Here is an 18243-nt window from a genome sequence, read left to right on the forward strand (position 1 = left end):
CTCTGCATCTAGGCGCCCCCCGTTGAAGCGTGTTCGGATTCAGCTGCCATGCCGTGTGGTCGCAAATCCGCCCCTCAGAGTTCACTACTCCCCTTCTGGTGGAGCGTCGAGACCACTTCCCACAACGGCCGACGACCAGACAACCCCAGAGGTGGATGCTCAAGGGAGCTAGCATTCATCCCCGTCCCGTCTCCCACCCAAACATATGCCCCACGTACGATCCGGTGGGCGGCCCGGGAAGCACCAGGTAACTTAGGCGGGATTGCATATGGTCGCATGTGTTAAGACCGACTGACTTTCGTGCCTGGGTTAAGTCCCATTGCTCCCAACATGTTTATCCGCTATTTCGTTCGGAACATGTTACTTACCCTCTATAAATTTCCTCGGTCTTACTTTTGGCCCAGCCGCCGGTGAAGCGCTCTGATATGGTTCCCACGCCTTCGTGACCACTCATGTATATGATATCCTGTCCCGTAACATTCTTCACTTGCTCGGAAACATACAGACAGGACGGAATGCCTCCCCGCATGTAAAGGCCTATTTCTTACTCATTACAAGCCGTCTTCTCCCTTTGGCAGTGTACCAAGAATTGTCACTTGTCTTGCGCCTGGCCGCCTACTCCTAAGCGTACACATCTCCAGAACCATCCTGCGGTCTGCTCGCTACTCCCGGCCTTGGCCCTGTCGGCTCTCCGGATAACGACAAAGCACGCTGCAAGATGGAAAATATCAAGAGCCTCGCCAGCAGTCTCAACGGGACCAGCCGTGACGGAGAAGCCATCAATGGCACACGAACCCAGCCTTCATCTGGTGCAAACAAGGTCGGACCCTCGAGTCCCCTAGTCGATGACCACCCTACGCCGCTTAAGGTCATCATCATCGGCGCCGGAATAGGAGGCTTGTCGGCTGCTGTTGGCCTGCGCAAAAACGGGCACCAAGTCGATGTGAGCACCAGGCTCGATACGCGAGGTTCTTCTGATACGGCACTGACATTATTGGCAGCTCTATGAACAGTCAAGATTCGCCAATGAGACGGGTGCCGCAGTGCATTTGGCACCAAATGCGAATGGACTGCTGAGGAAATGGGGCATTTTCGCAGAGGACTTTGGCGCCACGCTGACGTGTTACGTGGAGGAGCGCACCGAAAAGGGCGAAAAGGTCAAGGACATTGACCTGAGGGGGATGAACGCACAGTGGCAGCACCCATGGCATCTGAGCCACCGCGTCAACCTGCACGAGAAGCTCAAGAAAGTAGCCACGGGTGAGGACGGTGTTGGAACCCCGGCAAGGCTGCACACCTCTAGCAAGATCATGAGCGTGGATCCTGAGAAGGGCGAAGTCATCCTTGCCGACGGAACGACTGTTACTGGCGATGTCATTCTAGGGGCTGATGGAATATACGTAAGTCCTGCTGACTTACATTCTTGTTGGCACACCGCTAATTTTCCTGTAGTCGAAATCGAGGTCTGTCATCAAGGAGGCAAAGCTGTTTGGCTCGGGCAAAGCCGCTTTCCGCTTCTTGATTCCGAGGCAAGCCGGTCTTGACGATCCGATTACGAAGCCTCTGGTGGAAAGGGGGAATAATCTGGTGATTTGGTATGGCGCAGATCGCAGAATCGTCATGTATCCATGCAACGACAACAAACTGCTCAACTTCAACTGCATCCACCCTGAAAACGAATCTCATGCCACAGCCAGCGATGGTAAGTGAGTCCTGTCATGACACTGTGTCTTTGAAGTGAGTCTGACGAAAGCAGAATGGAACAAGGAAGCCGATTTTGACCAATTCCTAAAAGTGTTCGAGAACTTCGACCCAGCACTCCTAGCTCTGGCCAAGAAGGCGGACCGGGCAGCCATTAAGGTCTGGCAGTTGATGGACATGGAAAAGCTGCCCACATGGACAAAAGGAAAGCTTGCGTTGCTTGGGGACGCTGCCCATCCATTCACTCCTCGTAGGTGCATAACAGATATATTTCAAGAGAGGCGGTATTGTGCTGACATGAAGAGCTATGTAGACCAGGGTCAAGGGGCTGGTCAAGCCATCGAAGATGCTGCAACTATCTCTATCGTGCTACCCAGGGGCACGTCGCCCGAAGCGGTATCAGACAGACTGAAGTTGTATGAAAAGATTAGATATGAGCGTGCGCATCAGATCCAGGAGTATTCCCGCCAGGCAGGCAAGGACTGGATAGACGGCAAGCCTCAGATCGACAGTAAGAGCAGAGACATGCACATTTGGAAACTGGTTGTGACTGACAGCGCGATCCAGTGATGTCATACACGGCCTACAACTTTGGCCACGATGAGTTTGACAATTCCGAAAACATCTTCAAGCGTTGGAAGTGGAGCCAGAAGCCCAACATGTACTGGCGGATGCCGACTGCTTTCGGGCCATTCCCAGGACCACGGCAGGACGCCTACGGCCGCTCACTCCGGGATGGTCTTCAGAGGACGTTCAGCACTGTCTCGGTCAAGTTCAAGACGTCGCGGACCTACCTCGAGACACTGTTCCCCAACTCGTCGTTCCGCTTCAAGAGCCCATCGTCCGTCTGCCAGGCGTCCATTTCCATGACAGAACTGGACAACATGGCGTGGCTGGGCGGCAACGGGTACCGGCACATGGGACTGTACATCCACGGGGTCGAGTACGTCAAGAAGGACGGCAGCACGATCCCGGGGACCTACATGCCGGTGCTGTTCGAGTCACTCACGGACCCGATCGTGTCGGGCCGCGAGGAGCTCGGCATGCCCAAGCTGTTCTGCGACATGGACGTTCACCGGCGCGGCGGGTCGGTGCGCGTGGCGGCCAGCTGGCGCGGGGCCAAGTTCATCGATCTCGCCGTGACCGACCTCAGGGAAGATGACCCGGCCTCGGAGGCGGGGACCATCGGCGGCGAGGACGACCACGGGATCCTGGTGTGGCGCTACATCCCCGCGGTTGGCCAGCCCGGGGTGGCGGATGCCGAGTACGCCGTGGTGGTGCCACACGCCGCTGAGGAGCCCAAGGCGACGGTCAAGCAGGTCCGGCGGGCGCCGCTCGCGGGACACGGCAGGAAGGCCGGGGCCAAGATCGAGATGGACGGGCTGGACTGGGAGGCTCTGCCTACGCTCCACCACGTGGCGGCAGCGCTTGCCAGGGTTCCCATCTACGAGATCGTTGGCGCGAAGGTGGTTGAGGGAACGGGAGTGCCGGATGTGAGTGCTGCCAGGAGGATTGAGTGAGTGGGAAGGCCGTCCACGGGTATCTGGGGTTGATTATAATGGATTGAGCCAGTAATCCGGAACCTTGGAGGGTAATGGACTTGAAGTTGGCGTACATGTGTAGCGGGCGTGTGTTGAGCATGGAGATAGCAGTATCAGACAAGACAGATGATCACATCAATGATACGACAGACACTCTCGTAACCATTTGGCGTGATGTGAAGGTTAAACATATCGTCCTTGACCGGTCACGGGCAACCGAACAGTACTAAATCATACAATAGGGAGCATGATAACGGCTAAAGCTACCCCTACCTAGCTTTCACGAATTTCACCACTCCCCTCGGGTGTGGTTTCGTTTTAATCCCCATATATATAAAATATATGTGGCGCCTTCATATAGTGGTAAACGCTCAAGACCCAGCGTTTGAAGAAATACAGTGTCAATAACAGTGGAAAGAGAATACAGTACGTGGTACCAACCCCCTCGGTAGATCTAGTGCCCACTTAGAAATAAAATGGCCCGGGGGGCGCTCGATCCCGACGAGGAGTAGTCCTGGGTCCGCCCTGTATCGGCCCCGCGCTGCACCCACTCAGGCTTCCCCGCCTCCACCTTCCCGACGACGACGAGCCATGGTGATCGGAAACTGGGTGGGAAAAGGGGGCTTAGTCGGCTGCGTACGAGATCTAAAGACCGAAATTATGTGAGGGGCAGGACGTTTCTCCCTCGGGAGTCCAGGGGCTCTCTATTCCCGCCGAAGGACAAAGGGTCGTGTTTGTTCGTTCCAATGTCCTTAGTGTTGATCGAGCACCGACTGGCCTAACCGACAAGTCTGCCTCGACTTATTACAACTTGCCCCCAAAACAAAGCCAGAGCTCTCCTCTATCAGCCTGCAGACATCACTGGACATTAGATTAGAAGGAGAGCAGCTTTCTCAAGTGCTGCGCTGTGGAACCAGTGTCCACCTTCAGCTACCTAGGTACTGGGTCTTCTGGCCAGTATATACACTTACATTGCCATTGGAGCCATATCAATACTAGCTAAGCATTTCTCAAAATGGCTGAATCCAGCAAGAGCCCTTCGACCCTCCCAAACCCGAATCGGTTCATCACCGACCACAATGAGCAGGGCCTCGCCGTGTTCAACACGTCGCTCGCGGAGCCCATCCCGGCCCAGGTCATCAACAACGGCGACACTTTCTACCTGGGCTACACCACCTCGGGCACTCCCGTCGACTTCAATAACAACGCGGACGTGGACGCCTATGCCAAGCACCTGGCCGACCCGCCCGGGATCGTGGTTCCCGGCGGGTCGGTGCTGCGGATCGTGGACCTGCGGCCCGGCGGCGAGAGCCCCATGCACAGGACCGTGAGCCTCGACTACGGCGTGGTGCTGGAGGGCGAGATCGACCTGGTGCTGGACTCGGGCGAAGTGAGGGCCATGAAGAGGGGCGACGTGAGCATCCAGCGGGGCACCAACCACCTGTGGAGGAACAGGAGCAAGACCGAGTGGGGAAGGATGCTCTACGTCCTGCAGGACTCCAAGCCCGTCTCCGTCGGGGGCAAGAAGCTGGGCGAGGACTACGGTGTCGGCATGGCGGGCGTCAAGCCGTCTGGGAATTAGGACGGTACGGGCTGGTTTAGGGACACTGCCGGGCGCCTGGCTCAAGCCAAACACCAGTTCAACAGAGCTCTATCTCAAAATAGATCTTTTGGACGTATTTGATCGTAACAACTTGAGTAATCACATAGAAATTGCCCGAAGCTACCTAGGTAGGTTTACAGGTGAATCGGCCCAGGTATTCCATCTACACTACTTGAGGGGGTCTTGAGCGCTTACCACCATATGATGGCGCCATGTATGTCCTCAGATGTATACGGAATAGAAGCAAAACCACATACTTACATAGATGTTTCACTTAGTTTTAGAGTTTATCCATATAAAATTAGTACTTGAAAGACAAACAAGCTACCTAGGAAAGCTTTCCTATGGTGTTTCTAAACTAACGGTCAGCCTAGTTCAGTCATTTCATTTTGTAAACTTTGGCGGCATACACTCAGATGGAAATGATTTGTAAACAATTCAGCTACTTGGATACTTATAAATATGGCCCCTTTCGTCGCAGTATGCCGGGTCGAGGCCTCTATCCAAGGAAACAAGTCTACATATAACGTGTCCGGCAACAATACCTTTCTTTCAAATCCTAGAAACTATCAACTAATAAAAGCGAGTGCGGCTGTCTGCTGTTACAATACAACTCTGCGTCCAAAAGAAAGTGGCATTGATATCTCATCTATAACAGATTCCGGTCAGCTGGTTAGCATTTATCCACATCTGAAATGGGTGGACATCGCATATCTGTCTCTGCATGGTGGTTGCCAATTTCAAGGCAAGGCTCAGGGCCGCTGTCGATTGTTCACACACAGGTTGAAGATGCTACGCTGGGCCTATTTCTATCATTGGTGGATCATAAAGAGGGAAGGACCTTACGATCTGCTCTATACCACAGTCCACCTTACCGTTTAAGAGAATGCTGGCCAAAGCAGGCTAGCCACGTAATTACCATTCTTCTTCTGAGGATCCCCCCGTCTTTCATGTTTTGGGGTGTTCTAGACTGCATCACTTCGGCATCCACAGCAAGTGGTTAACTAACACCTAACAGACGATCCAGGAACTCCATAGGGCAGGGGCTGTCTGGGGGGATGTAAAAGCCGTTAACATCGTCATTGACAAGGATAGTAATGCATGGGTTATTGATTTTTGAAGGTGGGTGTACTGAAGGTTGGGTAGATGAGGACAAGTCTGGGACAAAAGAAGGGGACTTGCAGGTGCTGACGAAGATACTGGAACAAATATCCACCACTGGGACCTCTGAAGAGGAAGCTATGATTTGTACGCTAAACGTCAGTGAGAGGGACTCAGGAGGCATGGGTTTATTGATTGGGAAACATTTGGAGGAGAGAGGCTTGTCTGCTTGTTGTACTCCGTACCGTAATGCCCTAGGGTAGAAGTGGGCAGCTCCACCTGGTCGCGGGAGCTAGAGATAAGCCGGGGCAGGCCCATCGATAAGCAACGACGGTGCTTGGCATGGTCTCGTGAGGCAAAGTCCAGGTCCACCACCACTCCATCTGAACGCCCGTGGGCCCCTCCTAACAGCACATCATGTCATACTGGTCTGTCTCGCGATAGAGATGATTCGCTGTAGCCTCGCCTCCCTCCCCGGAAGGCATGTTTGAGTTTCCACGAGTGTCCGTGTTCCTCAGATGGAAACCCCAGGTGAGTTGCCCCTCCGCCCCTGATGATGGGTCGAGGTGAATTCTAATCATGGCCGACCGTGTAGCTCTCGACATTCATGAGGCAGACCCCATCCCAGATCCTTCCCTTCGACTATATGACGACGGCTGCGCCCTTTATCATATACATTTTTCGTGCTTGTCATGCGAGTACGCCCAGTACACCTAGCACACCTTCTACCCGACCACGAGACCATTCTCTATTGTGACACACCACCCCTGGCGAGGGTTCGAGAAGCATAAATGTCGTCACCCGACTACTCCTCCGACTCGTCCTCGGGGCCCTCGAGCGACCACAGCAGTCCGTCTCGAGTGTGCCCCTACCGTAACGCCCGCTTCCACGACCAGGAATGCTCGAGATACTTCGACTGCCCAAGCCACCAGGTGGAGAGGGCGAGATCGGAGGCCGCAGCGCCTGACAACAACCACCTAGAAGATCGACAAGATGTGGACGAGGGGGATGCAAGCCATTCCAGCCGAATATCACCACAATCAAGCGAGGACGAGCCTGCGCGCGCTGGTTTAGAGGCAGACCCGGAGGCCGATAACGCAGGGCAAGATGTGATTGACCTGACTGTCTCGTCACCATCTGACAACCAGCCGAGCCCCGAAGAATCTCGTATTGCTGCTGTCTCGTCGTCAACAAACAATCAGTCGAACCCCGAAGAGTTCCAGTTTGGCGAGGCACAGGATTCGGATAATGAAAGAGGCGGAGCCGAATTACTTCAGCAGGGGGGAAGCCTGCGGGACCCTGTGGTGATCGATCTCACTGCGGACTCATCAGACGAGCCATCTCAGCCAGGGCCTTCCAGTTCAAATCAAAACCCTGAACGTGCACTGCCTACACTTCCACAGTCTGCATCCGCCTCGAGCATCATATCCCACCGATCCGCAGGCCCTGGGTCTCCGTCCTTTTCAAGGCGACCTGCCACGCCACCGTCACCACCACCAGCCTCCCGCAGGAGGACATCTTCAAATGCCTTCGCCGCCACTAGGGCCGTTCATCAGCCACAAAGACCACCAGAGTCTAGGAGACCTTCGGACTTGGTTCTTCCAAGGTGGCAGCCCGACGCCGAGGTTACATTTTGCCCCATCTGCCACACGCAATTCAGCATATTCATTAGGAAGCACCATTGCAGGTTAGTGCGCCGGCACGTCATGAACTTGCTTGTAGCTATACTGACTTTTGACAGGAAATGCGGGAGAGTAGTTTGCAACTCGTGCTCACCGCACCGCATTACTATTCCTTATCAATACATCGTTCATCCTCCCGGGACGCCACGCCCAGGAGCCCAAAGGCATTCGTCTTCTTTCCTGAGCGGCGAAGGAATGTACGCCGATTTCAGTAGCCTCGGCGGCGGTGAAAAGGTCAGGCTTTGCAACCCATGTGTACCTGATCCAAACACGAATCCACCAGACTCTCAGGAATCCCCGGGCTCCAGAAGGATCCATAGCAGATCACAGAGTGGCGCCTCGGGGGTGGCAACACACGGCCCAGGCCTAGCGCCACAGGGCCGTCCGACCTACTTCGCGACCCGAGTTGACGATCCGTACGGGAGGAATAGAAGCGTCACCATGGTTCGTAAAGGTCTCTAATAGCTGGGTGATTTGTGCTGACTCCTTGGTTGCAGTTGCCAGACGGCTCTCGACAAGCTTCGGGCAGTCGATCTTACCAATATCAGCCCACTCAAAGCAGGATTCTAAGCGGGACGCCTCCCACTCACTATCCCTACGCTCTGCCCTCAGCAAGCTCTTCCTACCGGGCTATGAGACACCGATCGATGATCGATGCTGGACAGTCTTCGTCCTCCATGGCAGCGGCTAGCAGGAGACCATTGCCGCCTGACCCGCCCCAAGTAGCAGAGGAGGACGAATGTCCCGTCTGCCATCGCGAGCTTCCTTCGCGAGACCTGGCGAATTTCGAGGCTCTAAGAGAGAGGCACATTAATATATGTATCTCGTCGCACAGTGCATATGGGACCCCCAGCGGCGAGGGCTCCAGCATGGCACCCAGGAGGACAGGTATGTTTCCATATGTCGCCACAGAGAAGGACTGTGTAGACAGTGCGGAATGCACAATCTGCCTGGAAGAATTCGAGGTCGGTGACCCCATGGCAAGACTCGAGTGTTTTTGCCGGTTTCACAAGGACTGCATATCGCGATGGTTTGCCAAAAACCCGGGCAGGTGTCCGGTACACCAACACGCCATCCCCTAAGATAATCCAATCGGGGGTGCTCATGAGCCGTGGTCGACGCTCACGGGAGGGTGAGAAGTGTATGGCGAGGGAGTGCGGCTGGTGGACGCTTTCTAGGACCCACGCATCTGACCGAGTCTTTCTGCTTGCTCCATTTAGAATCTGGGTCATTGAGAGCGCTGCATGGCGTTAGGGGCTAGTGTTGATTTCCTTTTTGGTCCGTCTCCCTTGTTTTATTTTCTTTCTCCACGCACATGTTGTCTTTTCAGGGCAAGGTGCTTGCCTCTCCTCCGGAATTGAATTCCTCGCCCAGACATCAGCTCAACTCGAAGGTTTTCATAAACAGCATGGAATTAGACTTGGCGGGTTGCCAGAGAAGCCCTGCCCACCCGCCAACAATCATCCGCTCGCTCTTTGGTCCAGATCTCAGATCGCGAAAGAAACAGGCTGCTGAATACTGAAAGCGTCGACCAATGTGCACATGTTTCTGTGGGTCTTGTCAGTGCCACCGTGTTGGCCCTGTCCGTTTCCTATGCCCTGCTAAGAAGGTCCGAGCATCTCCACAATAGTACACACCCCAGTTGCTGAGGGGGCATGCTCGACGGCGGACCACGTGCTCTTCGTCTTGCATTGACAGAGACCAGAAGAGTAGAGGCATAGAGGCTTCCTTGTCAGGTCCGAGCTTCATTATTACGTACAGAAACTGTTGTCACCTGGCCATATTTGTAACAGAGACAGGCTTCCCCAGTGCATCCCGCCGCGGCTACCGACGGCTGTGGGGCAGATGGCGCCTTGCGTAGGGAGTACAAACAGGCATGCGAACCCACTCTTATCGTGCCGGGGCATCCTTATCGGGTTGACTTACACCGGAACGGCGTGGCTTGCCTCCATTCTTTGAATTCCAGGGCAGGACACATCACAACAACACAGACACAGCATATGGATTGAATCTTTACCAATTGGAATTCGTCTTGGCTGGAGTCACACCCAAATATTTCCACCAGGTCTTCAGTACAACCCAATTACACCCTCAAAGTCGTATCGAATTATGAACAGAGGAACCACGCTCCGCGGCTTGCTCACCCCGAGATCGGTTCCCGCACCAGGCTGTCACAGTCGCATCAGTCATGTCTATACCGCACGCCGTTTGATGCATGGCTCCTCCAAGAGGCCTCACGAAGTCCTGGGCACCGCTGCCAAACAGCCAGATGCGGAGCCCTTCGCAGTGCAGAAACCTAACCAAAGGGTGACTGTTAATGATATCAAGGAGCGAAGAGCCAGGGCTGGCAAACTGGTAGCGGGCGTCGCGGCATACTGCGATAGTGATATGTTCAAGGCTCCCGTAAGTTCTCTAGGGCCACTCAGAATCCCTCAATGAGCATGACTAAAGGATATCTCCAGTCCGTCGGTAAGCCACAGGCCAAGAGATGGGATCGTACGTATTGTTCCCAGCCTTTTCTCGAAAACGTGCCCTTTTTGTACTGATGTGGCACAGATCACCTAACGAAAGAGTCACTCTCGCGCCGCCCATGCATGCTCAAGCAAGCGGCAAAATACCTCAAGAAGCCCGGGCTGATCTCGCTCGGCGGCGGGCTTCCTAGCCCTGAGCACTTTCCGTTCGAGTCTCTGAGCATGAAGGTGCCAACTCCGCCGGGATTCAGCGAGGAAGCCACCAAGTCGTCAGGCGTGACTGTGACTATCGGCAAACACGACGCCAGGGACAACCCGGATTCGGAGTATGACCTCAGCATCGGACTGAATTACGGTCAGGCAACGGGGTCCGCTCAGATGGTCCGCTGGGTGACGGAACACACGGAGCTGGTGTTCAACCCACCCTATGCAGACTGGCGATCTTGCCTGACCGTCGGGAGTACGGGGGCCCTGGAGCAGTCGCTGCGGATGTTCTGCGACAGGGAGAGGGGAGACTCGATAATGATGGACGAGTTTGCCTTCTCTACCGCGCTTGAGACTGCGGAGCCACTGGGTATCAAGGTTGTCGGAGTCGCGATCGATGACGAGGGCATGATACCTGAGTCGATGGACAAGATGCTGTCGAAGTGGGACCCGAAAGAAAGGGGCGGTGCCAGGAAGCCACATGTCGTGTACACGGTCCCGTCGGGGGGGAACCCCACGGGCGCGACCATGGGCGCGCAGAGGAGGCGCGAAATCTACGCCGTGTGTCAGAAGCACGACGTCTTCATCCTCGAGGACGAGCCGTACTACTACCTGCAGATGGAACCATATAACCGCGGGGGAAAGTCGGCCGCCGCCGCGGCCCCGGAGACTGTCGAGGGCTTCCTCGACTCGTTGATCCCCTCCCTCCTCAGCATGGACACGGACGGGCGCGTCCTGCGCATGGATTCGTTCTCAAAGGTCGTGATCCCGGGATCGCGGCTGGGCTGGGTGACCGGCTCCGAGCAGATCATTGAGAGATATATCCGGCACTCGGAGGTGGCCAGCCAAGGGCCCGCCGGTCTCTCGCAGGTCGTCCTGCACAAGCTATTGGACGAGCACTGGGGCCACGAGGGGTACCTCCGTTGGTTGATGAACCTGCGGCTCGAGTACACCCAGAAGAGGGACAACCTCCTGAGGGCCTGCGAGGAGCACCTGCCGGCTGAGATCATCAGCTTCAGCCCACCGGCTGCCGGCATGTTTGTGAGTCAGAATTTCTTCATGTCAAAGCTCTTGTGTGAGTACTTTTTGCTGACGGCTGATACACCCCCCATAAGCAATGGTTCCGTATCAACTACGAGCTCCACCCGGACGCTGGGAAGCGCAGCATACCCGCGATAGAGGAGGAAATCTTCAACTCGTGCATTGACAAGGGCGTACTGGTCGCGAGAGGCAGCTGGTTCACCGCGGAGCACGACAAGCCGCCCAAGGACCTCTTCTTCAGGGCAACCTTTGCGACTGCCTCGGCCGAGAACATGAACGAGGCGATCCGCAGGTTTGGCGAAGCCGTCAGGGCGAGCTATCGTATGTGAGCACCAGCTGTGTGTGCAATTGTCAGCCGGAAACACAGGTTTTCACCACGAGGGCATGGTCCTGATGTCGCTCCGAAGCTTAGGAAGGCCGGATGGAGTAGGATTCACTTGGCGTAAGCGGGTCGGACAGAATCTATATAGCCTTGCATTTTCATAGCCTGGATTCGGTCTGCCCATAATTGACGGGTAGGATTTTGATCAGTGCAAGAAAATTCGCTGCCTAGGCGACGACTGCTGACCTCCAGCCACGGTGTCCTACCAGATATCACATGCATTATTACCGCAACACTGCCACATTCAAAGGACTTGAACAATATGAAGACGGAGCCCCTGTGGCGTACCTAGGTCCGGCCAGTTATGCCTAAGTATGATAGGAGGTTGTCCCACAGGATGTTACCTTGTGTCTGAAACAGCATCCATCACTTCACCAACAAGTGCCGGGAAGCATGGCTGTGTTTTCTACTTAAGTAGGTAGGTGTGTTTCACACTTGATTTATATATTCTTTAAGAGCTGATGTACATACACCGCATCGACGAATACGTTTGCACCGTTGCAGGCATCACTTCTCCACCCGGTACATGCCCAAGGGCCCATGCGAGTGGTTGCCAGCAATTTTGCCCCTGGGTTCTAGTAGTAGGACGCGGTGTAGTAATATGCTCGAGCCCAGCCTTCTTCGGGTAAGTCCCCGCGGCCCAGGTTTCCAACCGTTCAGCCGTTCAGGCCGTTTTACGACACAGCGTGTCTCATTCGCTGTCTTTCCTCTTGGAGAAGATGTCGGGTCTACCCGCTTCCGCACCCAACGTTGCCTTGACCACCAGTGTAGTAGTCGAATTAAGTGGCGTTCGGGCATCGGGGGGTTTCCACTGTCCGGCTGACCATCACGAAACAGGCGGTCGATGCACGTACTCGCTTTATCACCGTATAGCTCGTATTGGCCTGCGGCAGTTTGAGAACCGCGGTCCCAGCACAACGATTATCTTGGCAATGACGGCCTCACACACTGACTAATTTCTTCCTCCGAGACAGGCTGGCCTGACCTTTCTATGTAAGACTCCCAGGAGGAATAACCAATAATCTCGCAGTAAGCCCGTACTTCCTCTCACTTGGGCTTATTACCCATTCCGATAGTAATCCCTGCAGCTGTGCGCCCTTTTCGGCTCCTGCCAGTGGGGCGTGCAGGGCTCCGACCGCACGTCGTTTGTTTATGTGCCTGTTGGCAGCCTAAGTACGGCTTTGTGTCGTTCAAAGTTCTCAACTTTGCTTCTCATATCTCTCTTAAACAATCATTATCCGGGGAATTATATGCCGGGAAGAAATAAAAACATTCCAGCGTCTTGCGTGTGGCCAGCACCTCGTACTGGGTCTGCTAGACAGGTGCACATGTGACTTGGACGAAACCAAGTACCTATCCAGCGGAGGACGAGTTCATCCTATGGAAGATTGACGCATGACATTGCGATTTGACAAGCTTGCCTAGTGCTCGAACAGATCAAGTGGGAGTGGTCCCAAAAGATAAGCCATGTCTGCCAAAGATGGCATCGATGTGGCCGCCGACAGCACGGCCGTCCAGCAGCAAGCCTCCGAAGGCGAAACCACCAAGCAAGCAGCCCAGAAGGAGAGACAAGCAGTATGGGGTGACTACTTTCGCGTTTTCACGTACGCGAAGAAATGGGATTTTGTCCTGATGGTCGGTGCCGCAGTGGCTTCGTTGGGAGGCGGTGTTGTAAGTCCAGTACCGCAAGTTCCCTACTGACCCTTGAAACTGACGGTTCCGGCAGACTACTCCTCTCATGAACGTGATTTTCGGCCGACTTGTTGGTAACTTCACATCGTTTGGCACACCGGGATCAAGCAACACTCGGGTGAGTCTTTCTACCTCGTCCCTACGCAACCCAGACTCCGCAGGGCCTAACAAGACTTTGTCAAGGCCCAATTCGAGCGAACGCTCAACTACCAATGTCTCCTGATGTTCGTTCTCTTCATCGTCCGCTTCACCCTCAACTACATCTCCAAGTTCTGTTTCCGCCTGATCGGTCTCCGCATCTCTGCGGCCATCCGGCTCCATTACCTCTCGTGCCTTCTGTCTCAGACTGTCCACGTCCTCGACTCGATGCCGCCAGGGGCGGCGGCTGGTACCATAACTAGCACGGCCAATGTCCTTCAGATCGGGATATCCGAGAAGCTGGGCACGTTTTTGGAATTCGCATCTTGCATCGGTATGTCAAGCGAATCCGCGGCTCCTTGTCCCCCTGACATGCCCTTCAGGTCAGGCTTCCCGGGCGTACTGACTGCCCTGATGCTCTACAGCTATCTAGATAGCAACTGACCTGTTCTTCCCAATAGTTGCCTCGATTGTTGTGGCCTTCACCTTCTCGTGGCAAGTCACGCTCGTGACGTCCAGTGTGGTTCTCTTCATCGGCATATCCGTTGGCATCTTGCTGCCCTTCATCATCAAGGGAACCACCCGCTCGACTGATGCCGAGACGAAAGCCGGGGCTGTTGCGACTGAGGCCTTCTCGGGCATAAGAATGGTCTATGCCTGTGGAGCTCAAAACAAGATGGGAGATAAATACAGCTCCTGGGTCGTCGAAGCCAAAAAGGCCGGCATGTACACGTCACCTTTCGTTGGCCTGAACTTCGCATTAGTGTTCTTCGGGCTCTATAGCGCGTTTGCTCTGTGTAAGTGCATATCGGCTTCAGAATTCTCTCCACATTCCGAATTCACTAACACAACGGCGGTAGGCTTCTGGTACGGAACCAGGGCTGTCGTTGAAGGGGTCGTGGATGGCATTGGCTCCATTGTGATTGTCTTATTCTCGGTCTTCCTCATGGCAATTTCACTCGAGAGAATGTCAGGGCCCTTGATCGCAGCCAGCAAGGCCACTGTGGCTGCCGCAACCTTCTTCGCCGTCATCGACGCACCGAAGCCGGAACGGGGCACTTTGAAAGACCCGGATGTGTCTGCTGATGGGGATATCGTTTTCGAAGGAGTCACTTTCGCTTATCCTGGAAGGCCTAACACCAAGGTCCTGGACGACCTCAACCTCACCATTGAGGCCGGCAAGGTAACTGCCATTGTCGGGCCTTCGGGGAGCGGCAAGAGCACAGTCGTTGCTTTGGTAGAGCGCTGGTACACTTTACATTCACAGGCAACAATCAGTAAAGCGATCGAGAAAAAGGCCGAGAAGAAGAACAAGAAAGCACCTGAAAAGAAGCCGAAAGAAAAGAAATTCTTCTTGTCTCGATCAAAAGCCAAGGACAGTGAGACTGATACCAGAAACCAGCAAGACCCCGAGGCGGCGAAAGACACAGCCATAACGATAACTCCGGATGAGCAGGGCTCGAGCGAACCAGTACCACTGAGCGGAAAAGTCGTCACCGCAGGGCATAATTTGGACGAGATCGACGTCAAGTGGTGGCGATCGCAGATTGGCCTGGTCCAACAGGAACCCTTCCTTTTCAACGACAGTATCTACGCCAATGTCATGCATGGACTAGTCGGGACACAGTGGGAGAATGAGCCATTGGAGGCCAAGAAGGAGCTGGCAAGAGACGCATGCAAGGAGGCCTTTGCAGATGAGTTCATCGACAGGCTACCAGATGGTTATGAGACCCAAGTAGGCGACGCCGGCCTCAAGCTGTCCGGTGGGCAACGCCAACGGCTTGCGATTGCTCGCAGTATCATCAAAAAGCCCAAGATCCTTATCCTGGACGAGGCGACCTCGGCAATCGACGTCCGAAGCGAGAAGATCATCCAGGCCGCCCTCGACAGAGTGTCAAAGGGGCGTACCACGATCACGATAGCGCACAGGCTCTCCACCATCGCCAAAGCCGACAAAATTGTGGTGATGCAGAAAGGAAAGCTAATGGAGCAGGGCACACACGAGACTCTGCTGAGTGATGAGGCTGGCGTCTACTCTGGTCTCGTCAGAGCACAGAGACTGACCCTTGGAAGGGAAGATGACGCAGAAGACAGTGACATCCTGGAGGAAAAAGAGGCCGAGGAGATCCAGGCCATCCTGAGTCGTGAGAAGTCGGCCTCCAAGGCCCTCGTCAGCGGAGGCGAGGCAGAACTCGAGACTGCTTGGAAAAATCGAGGCCTCACTGGCAGCTTTGGTCGACTCCTCTACGAACAGCGCAGCCGCTTCCCCTTCTATGTGCTTATACTCCTCGCAGCGGCCGGTATTGCCTCTGGCACCCCTATCCAGGCTTGGTAAGTGCACTCGATACGATAATTACTCGATCAGAAGAGGAGCTAAGTTTCTGTAGGCTCTTCGGCCAAGTAATTCAAATTTTCACGTTCATCTTCTCGCCATCCCGCTTCCTCCGCGAAGCCGAGTTCTGGTCGCTGATGTGGTTTGTCGTTGCTATCGGGCTGGGCTTCTGCTACCTGGTGCTGGGCATCGTCGCCGTAAATCTCCAGCACTTCATCTGTGCAGCATACCGCCAGCAGTACTTCTCCGCGATTATCCGGCAGAAGATGCTGTTCTTTGACGACGAGAACAACTCAGTGGGTACCCTCGCCTCAAGGGTTCAGGGCGACCCAAAACAACTCGAGGAGTTACTGGGAATGAACATGGGCATGGTCGTCAGCTCTGTGCTCCAGCTGTGCGGCTCCCTGACCATCGCGTTTGTGTTTGGGTGGAAATTGGCTCTAGTGGCAACATGCGTAACCGTTCCGATCGGTTTGGCCTGCGCTTGGTACAGATTCAAATACGAGATGGAGTTCGAAAAGTTGTCTGCTGAAGTAAGTCACCTTTGGGTACATTCCTTCCAGATTGTCTTCATACTAACATCTGCAAGGTCTTTTCTGAATCCAGCAAATGGGCCGCCGAAGCCATCGGTGCCTTCCGTTGTGTCTCTTCCTTGACATTAGAGGACGAGATTATCGACAGGTATCAAAAGCTCCTTGATGGGCACGTCATGTCCGCCTATCGCAAGGCTCGTTGGACGACACTCATCTTCGCCCTGTCTGACTCTCTAGCGCTCGCGTGTCAGGCCTTGATCTTCTGGTACGGCGGGCGACTGTTGGCCAGCGGCGAATACCAGGTCCTCGACTTCTTTGTATGTTTCATGGCCGTCACGCAGGGAGCAGAGCAAGCTGGTGTAGGCTTCTCTTTTGGCCCCAATGCCGCTCAGGCGAACGCTGCGGCAAACCGGATCCTGAGTATCAGGGAGAGTCGAGGGGAGAGAGCCAGCTTGGTTAGTGATACAGACGAGGGCCAAAAGGCCATTGAGGTCATCCCGGACAGTACAAATGGCATAAAGATAGAATTGCGGGATGTTGGGTTTCGCTATCCCACACGCCAAGTCCAGGTCTTCAAGCATCTCAACATCACGGTCGAGAAGGGCCAATTTGCGGCTCTTGTGGGTGCCTCGGGCGCTGGAAAATCGAGCACAGTGGCCCTCCTCGAGCGCTTTTACGATGCTCAACAGGGGAGTGTACTCTGTAATGGGAGAGACATCAAATCAGTGGATGTGCATGAGTATAGGAAGCACATTTCCCTGGTAGCCCAGGAGGCATCGTTGTTCCAAGGTATGGTTTCATACGTGGACTACATACATACAGGATGTTACTGACATTGTTGAGGCACCATTCGCGAGAACATTTTAATGGGGGTTGATGCGTCGGAGATCAGCGACGCCCAACTACACCAAGCATGTCAAGATGCTGCAATCCACGACTTTATCATCTCCTTACCTGAAGGCTGTATGTACAAGCTTCAATATTTCCACCAAGGCCTTTCTGATCATTGTGTGCTGACACTCTGCAGACGACACGGATGTTGGCTCGCGTGGTGTTGCGCTGTCAGGTGGTCAGAAGCAACGCGTCAGCATCGCGGTAGGTGATCCGTACAGAATCCAAGTAAACAGCAACTCCTTGTCTGGTACTGACTTCATCCTCAGAGAGCCATTATCCGGGATCCAAAAGTTCTCCTGCTCGACGAGGCAACGTCTAGTTTGGACTCGGAGAGCGAGAGGCAAATATCCGCTGCTCTCCAGAAAGTAGCCATAGGGCGAACAACTGTTGCAGTGGCCCATCGACTATCTACTATCCAGCACGCAGACGTGATCTACGTTCTTGGGGAAGGGAAGGTACTAGAAGTTGGGACTCATGCTGTAAGCAGCTCTCGGACACAGTCTTCTTACTGTCAAAAACGAATTACTTCTATCTTTATCATCTCCCTTCAGGGTTTTATCAGGCCAGTTCTGTTCAGACTGTGGCTACAAACTGTCTTAACGCCCCAACGCCTGCATTGTCAATCACTTTTTGGTGGTTTGATAGCTGACTCTGGATATATAGGAATTGTTGAAGCAAAAGGGAGTGTATTATACGATGGTTAGTTCACAGGTACTCATGACATATTTTGGACTGTGGCTAATGTGACTTGTGTTTCAGTGCCAAAGTCAAGCTCTTGACCGGTAAAGATTGTAGATATCGGGTGGGTTCCAAGGTTATAAAAAAACAAATGGAAGGTGTTTAACTGGCCGGCGTTAAGAACGAATCAGCTATCTCTGCTCCCAAGGGCAACTCTAATCTCAATACCCAGACTTTACTGCAAAGAAGA

The 18243-nt window shown here is 54.2% G+C and overlaps 5 protein-coding genes across 5 annotated transcripts; all 5 read left to right on the forward strand.

Annotated features, from left to right (window-relative positions):
- Positions 1–718: 718 nt before the first annotated feature.
- KVR01_005408 (uncharacterized protein) lies at positions 719–3221 on the forward strand (the record flags this gene model as incomplete). Its single annotated transcript, XM_044789765.1, has 6 exons — positions 719–943; positions 1002–1400; positions 1453–1702; positions 1757–1951; positions 2015–2212; positions 2269–3221. The coding sequence occupies 6 exons, from the start codon at positions 719–721 to the stop codon at positions 3219–3221; spliced, it is 2220 nt and encodes a 739-aa protein (XP_044645853.1).
- A 1036-nt stretch (positions 3222–4257) lies between these two features.
- Positions 4258–4824, forward strand: KVR01_005115 (uncharacterized protein; the record flags this gene model as incomplete). Its single annotated transcript, XM_044793704.1, has 1 exon — positions 4258–4824. The coding sequence occupies one exon, from the start codon at positions 4258–4260 to the stop codon at positions 4822–4824; it is 567 nt and encodes a 188-aa protein (XP_044645560.1).
- Positions 4825–6187: 1363 nt separating this feature from the next.
- Positions 6188–9422, forward strand: KVR01_005523 (uncharacterized protein). Its single transcript, XM_044790461.1, has 4 exons — positions 6188–6477; positions 6542–7633; positions 7688–8072; positions 8126–9422. Exons 2-4 carry the CDS (start codon positions 6738–6740, stop codon positions 8708–8710), a joined length of 1866 nt encoding a protein of 621 aa, XP_044645968.1. The 5' UTR covers positions 6188–6477; positions 6542–6737; the 3' UTR covers positions 8711–9422.
- Positions 9423–9462: 40 nt separating this feature from the next.
- KVR01_005547 (uncharacterized protein) lies at positions 9463–12084 on the forward strand. Its single transcript, XM_044788791.1, has 4 exons — positions 9463–10031; positions 10091–10124; positions 10185–11344; positions 11419–12084. The coding sequence occupies exons 1-4, from the start codon at positions 9738–9740 to the stop codon at positions 11671–11673; spliced, it is 1743 nt and encodes a 580-aa protein (XP_044645992.1). The 5' UTR covers positions 9463–9737; the 3' UTR covers positions 11674–12084.
- A 571-nt stretch (positions 12085–12655) lies between these two features.
- Positions 12656–18243, forward strand: KVR01_005651 (uncharacterized protein). Its single transcript, XM_044786398.1, has 11 exons — positions 12656–13397; positions 13453–13536; positions 13602–13890; positions 14018–14353; positions 14417–15887; positions 15944–16421; positions 16478–17210; positions 17265–17384; positions 17449–17516; positions 17582–18014; positions 18075–18243. The coding sequence occupies exons 1-11, from the start codon at positions 13194–13196 to the stop codon at positions 18092–18094; spliced, it is 4236 nt and encodes a 1411-aa protein (XP_044646096.1). The 5' UTR covers positions 12656–13193; the 3' UTR covers positions 18095–18243.

The sequence above is a fragment of the Diaporthe batatas genome, assembly GCF_019321695.1.
Source record: "Diaporthe batatas strain CRI 302-4 chromosome Unknown Contig00005, whole genome shotgun sequence".
NCBI classification, from domain to species: Eukaryota; Fungi; Ascomycota; class Sordariomycetes; order Diaporthales; family Diaporthaceae; genus Diaporthe; species Diaporthe batatas.

Coding starts and splice junctions, on each gene's coding strand:
- KVR01_005523 (XM_044790461.1), top strand. CDS start 6,738: ATGTCGTCACCCGACTACTCCTCCGACTCGTCCTCGGGGCCCTCGAGC. Junction 7,634..7,687: donor ATTAGGAAGCACCATTGCAG/GTTAGTGCGCCG, acceptor GACTTTTGACAG/GAAATGCGGGAGAGTAGTTT. Junction 8,073..8,125: donor GGAATAGAAGCGTCACCATG/GTTCGTAAAGGT, acceptor CCTTGGTTGCAG/TTGCCAGACGGCTCTCGACA.
- KVR01_005547 (XM_044788791.1), top strand. CDS start 9,738: ATGAACAGAGGAACCACGCTCCGCGGCTTGCTCACCCCGAGATCGGTT. Junction 10,032..10,090: donor GTGATATGTTCAAGGCTCCC/GTAAGTTCTCTA, acceptor GGATATCTCCAG/TCCGTCGGTAAGCCACAGGC. Junction 10,125..10,184: donor ACAGGCCAAGAGATGGGATC/GTACGTATTGTT, acceptor GATGTGGCACAG/ATCACCTAACGAAAGAGTCA.
- KVR01_005651 (XM_044786398.1), top strand. CDS start 13,194: ATGTCTGCCAAAGATGGCATCGATGTGGCCGCCGACAGCACGGCCGTC. Junction 14,354..14,416: donor CTATAGCGCGTTTGCTCTGT/GTAAGTGCATAT, acceptor CAACGGCGGTAG/GCTTCTGGTACGGAACCAGG. Junction 18,015..18,074: donor AGGGAGTGTATTATACGATG/GTTAGTTCACAG, acceptor CTTGTGTTTCAG/TGCCAAAGTCAAGCTCTTGA.